The following is a 13551-nucleotide window of genomic DNA, read 5'->3' on the forward strand; positions in this document are numbered from 1 at the left end:
TTTTACTTTTTAAAAAATTGAACATAGAAATATATTTTGAGGCGTGCTCTTGATATGTTGCCCAGGCTGGTCACAAACTTTGGGGCTCAAGCAATCTTCCCACTTCAGTCTCCAAAGTAGATAGGACAACAGGTGCACACCACCACACCAGGCTCTGAACATTATTTTTAATTCACATGATGCAAAATTCAAAAGGCAAAATAAATTATAAAGGGCAAAAATCTCCTTCCCACTCTGTCTCACAACCAAACAGTTCTTTTCCCCAAAGAAACCAAGGTTACCACTTTATTTTGTCTTTTCAAATACATGTTACACATACACAAGCAAATATGAATATATCTTCCACCTTTTTACACCAATAATAGAGTATATAAATTGTTCACAGCTTCATGGTATTGGATTTTACGGATGTACTATACCTTATTGAATCAGTCCCCTACTAATGGACATTTAAGGTTGTTGTCGATCTAATCTACAAACAATGCTACAGTTAACAATCTTGTACATATATCGTTTTACATGTGCACGAGTATACGTGCAGGAAATTTTTATTAAAATCGACGAATATTTCCAAAATGCCCCCAATAATATACCAATCTTGCATCTTTCTCTACAATATGTGAGTCAGGGACAGTTTTAGATCAGGAAGGTATGATATGGAAGATGGGGACACAATGTAAATTTAGAATGCTACCCACTTGGCTATGGTTTTAGTACCCTTAAGAATCAAAGGGCCAGGCGCTGTGGCTGACGCCTGTAATCCCAGCACTTTGGGAGGCCAAGGCGGGCGGATCACGAGGTTAGGAATTAGAGACCAGCCCGGCCAAGGCGGCGAAACACCGTCTCTACTAAAAATACAAAAATTAGTCGGGCATGGTGGTGCGCACCTGTAGTCCCAGCTACTCGGAGAGGCTGAGTGAGGCAGGAGAATCGCTTGAACCCGGGAGGCGGAGGTTGCAGTGAGCTGAGATCGCGCCAGTGCACTCCAGCCCAGGCGACAGAGCAAGAGTCCGTCTCAAAAAAAAAAAAAAAAAAAAAAGAATCGAAGGGCTCACAGAGGAAAATAGTATTACCAAACACAATTTGTCTATACATTCAGATGAGCTGAACTAATTAACCTTTTTGCCTTTTCAGTCACTAAGATAAGTGCACCAAAATAAATTAGAATTTCCTGAATCAATTAGAATTTCCTTAGAATCAATTCAGTGGTGATGACAGGGCCCATTATGATGTAGAGTATATACTGAGGTCTGTGGATCGCAAGGCTCAGAGGATTCTCGCCGCAGCGTTGTTCGGCCCGAAAAGGCCATTGTGGACAATGGACGTGAAGAAATTTGAGGCCTCTGTGGGTTTTCTCGATGTCAAACAGTTCCTCAGCACCTGGAAGGTAAAACATACTTGCTGCAATCAGATGCTTGGCATATTAAGTGTTGGAATTCTCTCTGTCTGTCTTGCCTCGTGAGCGGTAAGGAGGAACTCAGGCTTAGCCAATCGCAGAGCAGTAGATACATTCCCAGGCTCCCTGCCGGACCCCACAACATCCAGTCTTTTTTTGTTTTTTCTTTTTTTTTTTTGAGACGGAGTCTTGCTCTGTCGCCCAGGCTGGAGTACAGTGGCGCGATCTCGGCTCACTGCAAGCTCCTCCTCCCGGGTTCACGCCATTCTCCTGCCTCAGCCTCCCGAGTAGCTGGGACTACAGGCGTCCGCCACTACGCCCAGCTAATTTTTTTGTATTTTAAGTAGAGACGGGGTTTCACCGTGTTAGCCAGAATGGTCTCGATCTCCTGACCTCGTGATCCGCCCGTCTCGGCCTCCCAAAGTGCTGGGATTACAGGTGTGAGCCACCGCGCCCGGCCTTTTTTTTTTTTTTTTTTTTTTTTTTTTGAGACGGAGTCTCGCTCTGTTGCCCAGGCTGGAGTGCAGTGGCGCGATCTCGGCTCACTGCAAGCCCCGCCTCCCGGGTTCTAGCGATTGTCCTGCCTTAGCCTCCTGAGTAGTTGGGATTACAGGCGCGTGCCACAACGCCCGGCTAATTTTTTTGTATTTTCAGTAGAAATGGGGTTTCACCATGTTGGCCAGGCTGGTCTGGAACTCCTCACCTCAAGTAATACACCCGCCTCGGCCTCCCAAAGTGCTGGGATTACAGGCGTGAGCCACCACGCCCGGACTTTTTTTTTTTTTTTTTTTTTAACAGGGTCTCATTCTGTAGCCCAGGCTGGAGTGCAGTGGCGATCCTGGCTCACTGCAACCTCTGCTGCCTGGCTCAAGTGATCCTCCTGTTAGCCTCTCGAGTAGCTGGGACTAAAGGCGCGGTGCGGGCTAATTTTTTTTTTTTTCTTTTTTGTAGAAACGGGGTTTTGCCGTGATCCCCAGGCGGGTCTGGAACTCCGGAGCTCAGGTAATTCGCTCGCCTCGGCCTTCCAAAGTGCCGGGATTATAGGCGTGAGCGAGCCACCATGCCCTGCCCACCCGACCTTTTTGTAATTCGGCTTCGTAGCAGCGTACAGAAGCCCCGCACTAGGGTACTGACAGGTCACGTGACACCACCTCCTCACGTGACGCAGACTCTGGAGCGGGAGGAGGGCGGTGCTCCCGCTGCATTGCGTCATCACGTCGCGCGGACGCAGGGACCAGACCCGGACGGCTCCAGAGCCTCCAGAGCCTCCAGAGCCTCCGGGTCGGGGCGGCGGCGGCGGCGTTTCGGCTCTTCCTGAGCCGCCTGCTGGCCCCGCGCCCCACTCCATCCCCACAGGCTGGGGACGGGCCCGGCGCGGCTGTGTGTGCTCGGGAGCGGAGGTGAGTTGCGCGGAAGTGATGGCAGTCAGCCCTTCCCTTCCTGTCCGTCAACTCCGGGTTATGGCCCTACCCCCCATCCTTGGTCTCCCTGCAAGGCGGAATGGGAGACATGCCCGACAGAGGAGGAAGGCTGGCGGGGGGTGGGGCATCTGGCCTCGGTCGCCCTCTCAGCTCTCCCCCTGAACTGCCCCTCTCCGATGCCTCCACCTGCCGGTACCGGCCATATGCCTGGTGGTATCAGGAGGAAGGACTTCGTTTCCTTCTCTAGAATTTAGTCTTTCCCGAATTTACTACCCATTCCCTGCCCCGAATCTCCCGAAGTGGAATCTCTCTATTTAGATGTTAATGGAAGTTCTAGAAAATAGGTCACTTCAGAAGGGTAAGGATGAAGGATATGTTGAGACTTGGAGTGTTGAGGCGGGAATCCCCTAGAAGGAAGACCACTCTGCACCGGGGTTACTGTCATTTTGACACGGAAACGATAAAACACCCCCCAGGCTGTCTTCACAGTAAATGGACATTTGTTCCAGACTCTTTTTACACCCCTAGAGTTGAAACTAAGTTGACTTAAGTCTTTTTGAAAAACATATGCTTTGATGAATCACCCCCTTTTCTGTAAAATGGGTCTTGCAGAGTTGTTGGAGGGATTATCTATAGTGCTTATAGAGTAAAATGCCAACTATAAACAGAAGTAGATGAGAATTTAGGATCTCATTTTTCCTGTTGAAAGATTAATTGTGACTTGTGGACTTTTGGAGACCACAGTTTGATTTCCTTTACCCCGGATCATTTCAGAAAGTTTTGGATTCCAATATCGATTCGTTAACAGTAATGGACATTTACAGATGTAGAGTAGGAATACCCTCTTGTTGAAGAGCTTCAATATCTTAAGCAAGTGTAAGTCCATCGATAACTTGCATGGTTTCCACTATTCAGTGTAGGTAATGGGTCCTCAATTGAAGTTTCTTTTTTTTTTGAGACAGAGTCTTGCTCTGTTGCCCAGGCTGGAGTGCAGTGGTGTGATCTTGGCTCACTGCAACATCCACCTCCTGGGTTCAAGCGATTCTCGGGCCTCAGCCTTCTTGGTAGCTAGGATTATAGGCGTGCATCACCACACCTGGCTATTTTTTGTATTTTTAGTAGAGACTAGGTTTCACCATGTTGGCCAGGCTGAGACTCCTGACCTCAACTGATCCACCCACCTCAGCCTCCTAAAGTGCTGGGATTACAGGAGTGAGCTGTTGGGCCCGGCCCGAAGTTTCATTTTAAGAAGAAATCCAGATATATTTGGAAGTCATCAGACATAATCATCTGGATACTTCTTTAGAAAAAAGTTTATTTTTACTGACTGGCCTTTCTTGCTGTTAAGTTGAAGTTGAATATACACTTTTTCTTACATTAAATTCTAAACATTTATTGTGCAACTTCTAGGATAGAAAGCATACATATAAATCAGGATCCTCACCCTCTAAATACTTATCTACTTAAGGACATTAAATAGTAATAATATAACACCTTTAAGAAATTTTATATTTTCAGTTTATCATTTGAGACAAGAACCTTGTCAAGATTTACAGGGCATATATTGTTTATCTCTACTTACATTTCAGCATTGATCATAATAAATGTCAAGTGGTAGGGACACTCCATGATAGAGGAATTCAGAGGAAGAAGGGAGAACTTTTACATGGACTAGATAGTGGCTAGATAGTGGTTGGTGGTGATGCCAGGCATAGGAGTGCCCTCAACTTGTGTATGTTTGGGTCTGAGGAAGCCTGTTAGGTTCTTAATTTGTTTTTTTTTTGTTGTTTTTTTTTTTGAGACGGAGTCTCGCTCTGTCGCCCAGGCTGGAGTGCAGTGGCGCAATCTCGGCTCACTGCAAGCTCCGCCTCCCGGGTTCACGCCATTCTCCTGCCTCAGCCTCTCCGAGTAGCTGGGACTACAGGCGTCCGCCACCACGCCCGGCTAATTTTTTGTATTTTTTTTTAGTAGAGACGGGGTTTCACCGTGGTCTCGATCTCCTGACCTCGTGATCCGCCCGCCTCGGCCTCCCAAAGTGCTGGGATTACAAGCGTGAGCCACCGCGCCCGGCCTCCTTAGGTTCTTAATTTGTAAAGCTAATTAAATATGTTCAGTTTCCCTAGTTCTTTGAATATGCTCATTGTTTTTTTTTCTCTTGTAGTGGCAGAATCCAAGGACCCATTTTGTTCTTTCTCCGCACTGCTTTATGGGAGGCATTATGGCCCCCAAAGACATAATGACAAATACTCACGCTAAATCCATCCTCAATTCAATGAACTCCCTCAGGAAGAGCAATACCCTCTGTGATGTGACATTGAGAGTAGAGCAGAAAGACTTCCCTGCCCATCGGATTGTGCTGGCTGCCTGTAGTGATTACTTCTGTGCCATGTTCACTAGTGAGGTAAGTAGTAAATTAGCCCCACACAAATGAAACTCCCGTGGAACTCTAGTTGTCTAATTTCACTGAATAAAATAGTAGAAGTTTGATATAATTGTGAATTTTTACACTGTGATGTTTTGGCAGATTCTGGATAAGATCTACCACTTAGATGACTATGCCTTAGTTTCCTCATCTTTAAATTAGGGATAATAGTAATATGTAATAACACATGGTTATTAAGGTTGTTGTGAAGATTTTTTAATGAAATAACATACGAAGTGCTTAGAATAGTGTAATATGTAGTAAAACACACAAATGTCAGCTATTCGATTTTACTATTTCTTAAATTTGTCTTCCAATTTTTCTCCTTTTTTTGTTTTTAATTTTATTTATTTATTTCTAGAGACAGGGTCTCACTATGTTGCCCACGCTGGTCTTGAACTCCTGGGCTCAAGCAATCCTCCTGCCTTGGCCTCCCAGAGTGGCCACACCTGGCATTACAGGTGTGAGCCACTGCACCCAGCCTTTTCTCCTTCTACAGTTTAAAAATTTTTAAGTGAATACCAGAGGGATAAGGAGAAAGGAAGGAGAGAGGAGTAGGATTCAAACTGCATCCCACTCCTCATAACAATATGTGAAGAAAATCAGTGTAGATTTTAGGATAACTTCAAATGAAAGGAAGGAGAATTTTTAATGAATAGCTGTACAGGTGTAGAGTGTATAATCTGAAAAAAGAAGTTAACTCATAAGCACTTAACAAAGGGAATTAGGAAAATGTTGGCTTGAGAGAATACAGGTAGTGCTCACAAAGTATTAAGAAACACTACTTAGTAATTGCCTGACAAAATACTTGAAATGTAGAGTAAGGCTGTTGAATATATTGTGTTGAATATTCTTAGAAAGCTGAACAGAAAAGAACATTGCAAGTCTTTGTTTTTCAAGATCCCAAGTCTCATTTTAAGAGCAGATTTAAATAAATTATCTTGATTTATTTTTTCAAAGCTCAGTTGTGGGTGCACCACTGTTTATTATATAATTTACACTTACATGTATGCCTGAAATATTTCATTATGAAAACGCTTTTGTAAAAGTCTTTTTAAGCACAAGTTTTTTTGTTTGTTTGTTTGTTTTAGTTAGTTCTATCATCTTAGTGAAGATATTGCTGCTGGATCAGAATGGGAGAGGCGTATTCTATGATGGTAATAACTACCTTTTATGGGCCAGGTACTGTGCTAGTGATTGCTGTGCATATCTGACTCACCCTAGGGGTAGGTATTACCATCTCATTTTACAAATGAAGGAATAGGGTTTCAGATGTTAAATCACTTGCCCAAAGTCCCATGGCTTGTAAGTGCTAGAGGTGGGATTTAATTTTATATTTTCTGACTCTAAAGCCCGAACAGTTTTTAACTCTTGCGCCGCCTTAGCCTCTGAAGTATGAATTTTATATACTACAATCTAATTTTAAAACTGGTATGGTTAAAAATACTATGAGCCAATGCTCAGTCACATGGCTAATAGGGAGAACAGGAACCTGACAGGTCATTCCAGCTAATCCAGGCTAATTTTTAAATAAACTTGTGTGATATAACAAGGCAGATCCCTGTCCTATACTGTTTTCCATGAGATATACCCAAGATCATCAGAAGCATTTGTAATTTAACTGGGTAAAGAGAGTGTCACCCAGCAGCTGCTGAGCAAGAAATGAACTAGAACTGCTGATTGCTAATTATATATTGTGCATCCTGTTTTTTGTCAGCTTGAAAATAGTCTGTCTTTACTCTTTTGTTATCTGGAAATTCTTTTTTTCTCATCAGTAATGATTTCTTTCTTTCTTTCTTTTTTTTTTTTTTTTTTTGGCGGAGTCTCGCTCTGTCGCCCAGGCTGGAGTGCAGTGGCGCAATCTCGGCTCACTGCAAGCTCCGCCTCCCGGGTTCACGCCATTCTCCTGCCTCAGCCTCTCTGAGTAGCTGGGACTACAGGCGCCCGCCAGCACGCCCGGCTAATTTTTTTTTTTTTTTTTTTTTTTGTATTTTTAGTAGAGACGGGGTTTCACCGTGGTCTCGATCTCCTGACCTCATGATCCGCCCGCCTCGGCCTCCCAAAGTGCTGGGATTACAAGCATGAGCCACCGCGCCCGGCCCAATGATTTCTTTCTTTAAAAACTGACATCAGGCAAGGAAATGCTAGATGGTTTTGGCTTTATTTTTGAGAGTAATTGTTTAAAGGAGAGAGTCCAGAGACCTGGATTCTAGGCTTAGTTCTCTTAGCAATTCCGTATAAACCCTGGGAAGCATCTAACTTCACTGGGTTGATCTGTAAAATAAAGTAGTTGAACTAGATGGTTTCCTTGTTCTCTTCAGCCATGAAATGCTCCTCAAATGTCATCTGATTGAAAGATCACAAGACTGAGGCAAGAGGACCTGGGTTTTATGTCTCTCTCTCTCTCTCTTTTTTTTTCTGAAATACTTTGATAAGAATGATATCTGTCTCTTACTAGCTAAGTGACTGATTAAGTCTTGGATCTTCAGCCGGGCATGGTGGCTCACGTCTGTAATCCCAGCACTTTGGGAGGCCGAAGCAGGTGGATCACGAGGTCTGGAGATCGAGACCATCCTGGCTAACACAGTGAAACCCCGTCTCTACTAAAAATACAAAAAATTAACCATGCGTGGTGGCGGGCACCTGTAGTCCCAGCTACTCGGGAGGCTGAGGCAGGAGAATGGCGTGAACCCGGGAGGCGGAGCTGGCAGTGAGCTGAGATTGCGCCACTGCACTCCAGCCTGGGCGACAGCAAGACTCTGTCTCAAAAAAAAAAAAAAGTCTTGGATCTTCTTTGATCCTTAGACCCTATATCTCTTAAATAGTGATAGTATCAGACCTAACTACCTTACCAGGTTGCTGTGAGAATTAGATGAAATAGTAGTAAATGAGAAGCATGCTGAAAAATTCTAAAGCAAAATATAAATGTAAAGTGTATAATTGCTGTAAGTTCTTACATAGTGAAATTGTTTCCATATTTAAACTATTTGATGGAAATAGTTTATTGAATGAGAAATTTCTGGAATACATGTACTTACATATTTCAGTATCATAATTATTAAATGCATTTAATGTGTTGGGACAGTAATTGTTTATGAATATTAGTACTGTATTAAATGTTAATAAAACCTAATGTGTTTTTTCAAAATAATATGCTAGTGACTTTTTTACTGTTAGGGATTGATTTTGTTCTTGGCTTTGGTAGAGAGTGCTTTTTGGTTATTGTCTGGCTGATGGAGAAATCAAAAATGATAAAGCTGTGGCCGGGCGCGGTGGCTCACGCTTGTAATCCCAGCACTTTGGGAGGCCGAGGCGGGCGGATCACGAGGTCAGGAGATTGAGACCACGGTGAAACCCCGTCTCTACCAAAAATACAAAAAATTAGCCAGGCGTGGTGGTGGGCGCCTGTAGTCCCAGCTACTCGGAGAGGCTGAGGCAGGAGAATGGCGTGAACCCGGGAGGCGGAGCTTGCAGTGAGCCGAGATCGCGCCACTGCACTCCAGCCTGGGTGACAGAGCAAGACTCCGTCTCAAAAAAAAAAAAAAAAAAAAAAAAATGATAAAGCTGTTTAGTTAATAATGGAGATGCACCAGAGTTTTTTGAGTAAAATGAATTTCTAAACTAAGATTAAGATCTAGTAAAATTTTCATAAGGTATTTTCAGATAGTTTCTGTAAAGCTGAAGATTTCTTCTCTTAGCTAAACAGTTTTCTATGATTATCTGGCCTCATCAATACTCATAGCTTCAAGAAGACATATTACTAACAATTCAGACTAAATATACTACTAACAATTCAGTTAGTCTAACCCAGTATTTTGAAAAAGTAGCAAATGGTTTATTTGTATTCAGATGATGTTACATAAGAAAGTCCCTTAGGATGACCTGCATGTTCTTTTTCATCATTACTAAATGCAGTCTAAGGGCCGGGCATGATGGCTCACACCTGTAATCCCAGCGTTTTGAGAGGCTGAGGTGGGCAGATCACTTGAGGTCAGGAGTTCAAGACCAGCCTGGCTAACACGGTGAAACCCCATCTCTACTAAAAACACAAAAATTAGCCAGGCGTGGTGGCACGTGCCTGTAGTCCAGCTACTCAGAAGGCTGAGGCAGGAGAATTGCTTGAACCTGGGAGGTGAAGCTTGAAGTGAGCCAAGATTATGCCACTGCACTCCAGCCTGGGCAACAGAGCAAGACTGTGTCTCAAAAAAAAAAATTAGCTGGATGTAGTGGTGCACTCCTGTAATCCCAGCTACTTGGGAGGCTGAGACACGAGAAACACTTGAACCTGGGAGGCAGAGGTTACGGTGAGCCGAGATTGCACCACTGCACTCCAGCCTGGGGAACAGAGAGAGATTCTATCTCAAAAAAGGAAAAAAAAATGTAGTCTAAGGACAGATGATAAGAACTAGGTAATCCTGGAGAGACTGGAGTTAAAACCCACGTGGTCCTCTACAAACATGAAATTTCTTTGAAATTTTGTGTCTTATCTTAAAAGTTGACGGACCAGTGTTATGTTCATGGAACTTTTGCATTCTTTTCTGTAATACATATGTTTTTTTTTTTTTTTTTTGAGACGGAGTCTCGCTCTGTCGCCCAGGCTGGAGTGCAGTGGCGCAATCGCGGCTCACTGCAAGCTCTGCCTCCCGGGTTCACGCCATTCTCCTGCCTCAGCCTCTCCGAGTAGCTGGGACTATAGGTACCTGCCACCGTGCCTGGCTAATTTTTTGTATTTTTAGTAGAGACAGGGTTTCACCGTGGTCTCGATCTCCTGACCTCGTGATCCGCCCGCCTCGGCCTCCCAAAGTGCTGGGATTACAAGCGTGAGCCACCGCGCCCGGCCAATACATCTGTATTTTAATATGAAATAGATTTTTAAAGTTACTCACTGGCAAAATTGCTATTGCAGGAAGGTGTCACCTAATACTTACTCCTGGGGTATAGGTAACTACCCTCTTCACTTGGAAAGCTACAGATAATGTGCCATATTTGCTTTATTAAAATCCAACAAAATAGAGCATAATTTTATTATTTTCTTTTTTATTTTTTTGAAACGGAGTCTCACTCTGGTGCCCAGGCTGCAGTGCAGTGGCGCAATCTTGGCTCACTGCAACCTCCGCCTCCTGGGTTGAAGCAATTCTCCTGCCTCAGCCTCCTGATTAGCTGGCACTACAGGTATGTGCCACCATGCCTGACTAATTTTTGTATTTCTAGTGGAGACAGGGTTTCACTGTGTTGGCCAGGCTGGTCTTGAATTCCTGACCTCAGGTGATCTGCCTGCCTTGGCCTCTGAAAGTGCTGGGATTACAGGCATGAGCCACCACGCCTGGCCCATAATTTTTAAAGATAAATGTTCAGTTAATATTATTAACATCTCTAAGCTCTTAGATATGAGATTCTGCCTTTATCTTGTGGAATTATAACCATCATTCTTTTATACCTTTCGAATTTTTAGCTCTCAGAGAAGGGGAAACCTTATGTTGACATCCAAGGTTTGACTGCCTCTACCATGGAAATTTTATTGGACTTTGTGTACACAGAAACAGTACATGTGACAGTGGAGAATGTACAAGAACTGCTTCCTGCAGCCTGTCTGCTTCAGTTGAAAGGTACAGACATTAAAACTTGCTGTTGTTTATGTCAAAATAGCCCTGGAAAGGTTGAAAATTAATAGTGTAAACTTAATCATGAACATTTTGGAGACAAACTATGGATGCTCACGTTTACTGGCCATGGCTTTTGTCTCATTGAGCAATAAGAGATCAGATGTCAATAGCACTATAAAGGAACTTCTCCAGATATGAGTATTTGGCTCTATAAGAGAGAGCATTTGCACCTTTTCTGTTTTTAAAAAAAGTGGAGGAAGGAGAAATTATGTGTTTTCTTACATACATGTATATAACACACCTATAAGGAAATATAATAAAAAACTGATACTATACATAGCCTACGTGGATACTCTTTATCTATCTGGCCATTAAGTGGTAGTATTTCATTAAGATAAATGAAATTTAAATTGATGCACAAAATACTAAAGTATGATGTTTTCACAGGGTTACAGGTGGTTTGTTTTCCCTTACAATTCCCAGGTTTTTTGTTTTGTTTTTGAGACAGTCTCACTCTGTCACCCAGATTAGAGCACGGTGGTGCAATCACAGCTCACTGTATCCTTGAATTCTTGGGCTCGAGCAATTGTCACTCCTCAGCCTTCTGAGTAGCTGGGACCACAGGCGTATGCCACCACACCCAGCTAATTAAAAAAAATTTTTAATGTTGCTTAGGCTGGTCTCAAGCTCATGGGCTCGAGTGATCCTCCCACCTTGCCTCCCAGAGTGCTGGAATTAATAGGCACGAGCCACCATTCCTGGTCCCCAGTTTTTCTTTTTTAACATTCAGTTATATTTTCAGTGTTTATATATACATAATTGACACATTTTTAGTTTTTAATGCATGATTTAAACGGTGTGAAGCTTTTGCATTAGTGCAGAGTCATAAAATTAAAATACTCTGAACTTTTCAATTAGATAAATATGAGATTTGTTATTACTGTCTTCTGCTTTTCTTTCACTCTAGTCTTTTAGTAAGTTTTCATGTAGAGTAGAAAATGGATACATTATGCTGAATTAGCAATTGGTTTTATAGTTTGATTCCCAAGAGTTTTATAGGCATTTTTGTTGAATTGTGCCAGGTCTCTGGATGTGATTCATCTTGCAATACTCGTTTTAAAGATTAAGCAGAGACAGGTGTAAAGGTCTTGCTGAAAGTGGCATAGTACATAAGCCAGAAATAGAGTTTAAGTTCCTTAAGCATAGAATTTCTAATCTGTTTCTTAGGTGTTGAAACAAGGGCTCATCTGATAACATGTAGAGAAGATGCTGAGATACAAGAATATAGCCTAGATCACACCTGTCCAACTATTCTAAAGTGTTTGCTGCCTGTGTCTGTCCTAGGTGTGAAACAAGCCTGCTGTGAGTTCTTAGAAAGTCAATTGGACCCTTCTAATTGCCTGGGTATTAGGGATTTTGCTGAAACCCACAATTGTGTTGACCTGATGCAAGCAGCTGAGGTTTTTAGCCAGAAGCATTTTCCTGAAGTGGTACAGCATGAAGAATTCATTCTTCTGAGTCAAGGAGAGGTGGAAAAGCTAATCAAGTGCGACGAAATTCAGGTACAGATTTGTCTTGATGTTATGGTTTCTTCAAGATTGGGCAATTACAAAACTTGCAAAGTAGGATGCAGTTACTTACCATCAGGGCTTCATAATCAAGTGTGCATTTTGGCTCAAAGATTTCATTAACCCCTCCTGTACCAAATTTATTTGCATTTTTATGGAGAGGGAGTTTGCTACTTTCATCAATTAGATATATGATTCCAGTGGGTAAGAATCACAATTAAACAGAGTATAGAATAAGCAGAAATTGGAAGTAAAGTAGGTATCTGTAGACCACTTCTCTATTACCCATTCACTCATTTCACAAACATTTATTGAGAATATCTACTATGTAGCACTTACTATGCCAGGTGCTACAGATCCCCAAGTGGGTAAATATAGTTCTTGCTTTCAGAAAATTCACAGCCTGCTAGTAGAGACAGAGATATAGACAAAAAAAAAAAAAGTTATAAAGAGGATAATGAGAATAATGAGCCTATACAAAGTAAGGACATTACATAGAAGAAAAAAGAATAAACCTTTGCTCAGGACTGGATCAGAAATGAGGAGACAAAAGTTTGGAAGTGAGGATCTACAGAAGCAGGAACCAAATCATAACTGTCTTGTGAGGATGCAGCAGATGGAAGGAAGGGACACGCGAACTGGATGTTAAAGGAATAGTAGGCCAGGCGCAGTGGCCTATGCCTGTAATCCCAGCACTTTGGGACGCTGAGGCCAGGAGAACTGCTTGCATCCAGGAGTTTGATGCTAGCCTGGGCAACATGGCAAAACCCTGTCTCTACAAAAAAATAAAATTAGCCTGGCATGGTGGTGAGCACCTGTGGTCCCGGCTACTTGAGAGGCTGAGGTAGGAGGATCTCTTGAGCCCGGGAGTTTGAGGCTGCAGTGAGCCATGATCGCACCACTGCACTCTAGCCTAGGCAACAGAGGGAGACCCTGTCTCTTGCGGGGGAAGCAGAAGGAATAATACTTCACCTACCAGGGGTATACTACCTGTGCCAGGCAGGCATTCAGTGACTTAACCTACACAGAAGAAAAGTCAATCCTAATTCTAAATCAGAGTACCAGTAGCAGAGTTTTTATTGCATATAGGTTTGTAGTTAGGCTAAGAATTGGAGTGAGAAGTCCAATATAGTTATTAGAT

General features: G+C 42.9%; 1 protein-coding gene across 15 annotated transcripts in view; it reads left to right on the forward strand.

Annotated features, from left to right (window-relative positions):
• The first annotated feature begins 1270 nt into the window (after positions 1-1270).
• The window catches only part of KLHL12 (kelch like family member 12), a 38354-nt gene continuing 26073 nt past the window's right edge, over positions 1271-13551 (forward strand). For 5 of the 15 annotated variants that reach the window (XM_063613274.1, XM_063613272.1, XM_063613271.1 and 2 more), the window contains exons 1-4: positions 2603-2796; positions 4979-5218; positions 10692-10845; positions 12187-12404. In XM_063613274.1, coding sequence (XP_063469344.1) covers positions 5024-5218; positions 10692-10845; positions 12187-12404 — 567 coding nt within the window. In that variant the 5' untranslated portion in view covers positions 2603-2796; positions 4979-5023. Of the gene's footprint in view, positions 1388-2347; positions 2399-2567; positions 2797-4978; positions 5219-10691; positions 10846-12186; positions 12405-13551 lie in introns of those variants that run through there. The other 10 variants (XM_055234952.1, XM_055234956.1, XM_055234953.1 and 7 more) reach the window with 5 other exon arrangements.

This window comes from Symphalangus syndactylus, chromosome 19 (assembly GCF_028878055.3).
Source record: "Symphalangus syndactylus isolate Jambi chromosome 19, NHGRI_mSymSyn1-v2.1_pri, whole genome shotgun sequence".
Taxonomy (NCBI): domain Eukaryota; kingdom Metazoa; phylum Chordata; class Mammalia; order Primates; family Hylobatidae; genus Symphalangus; species Symphalangus syndactylus.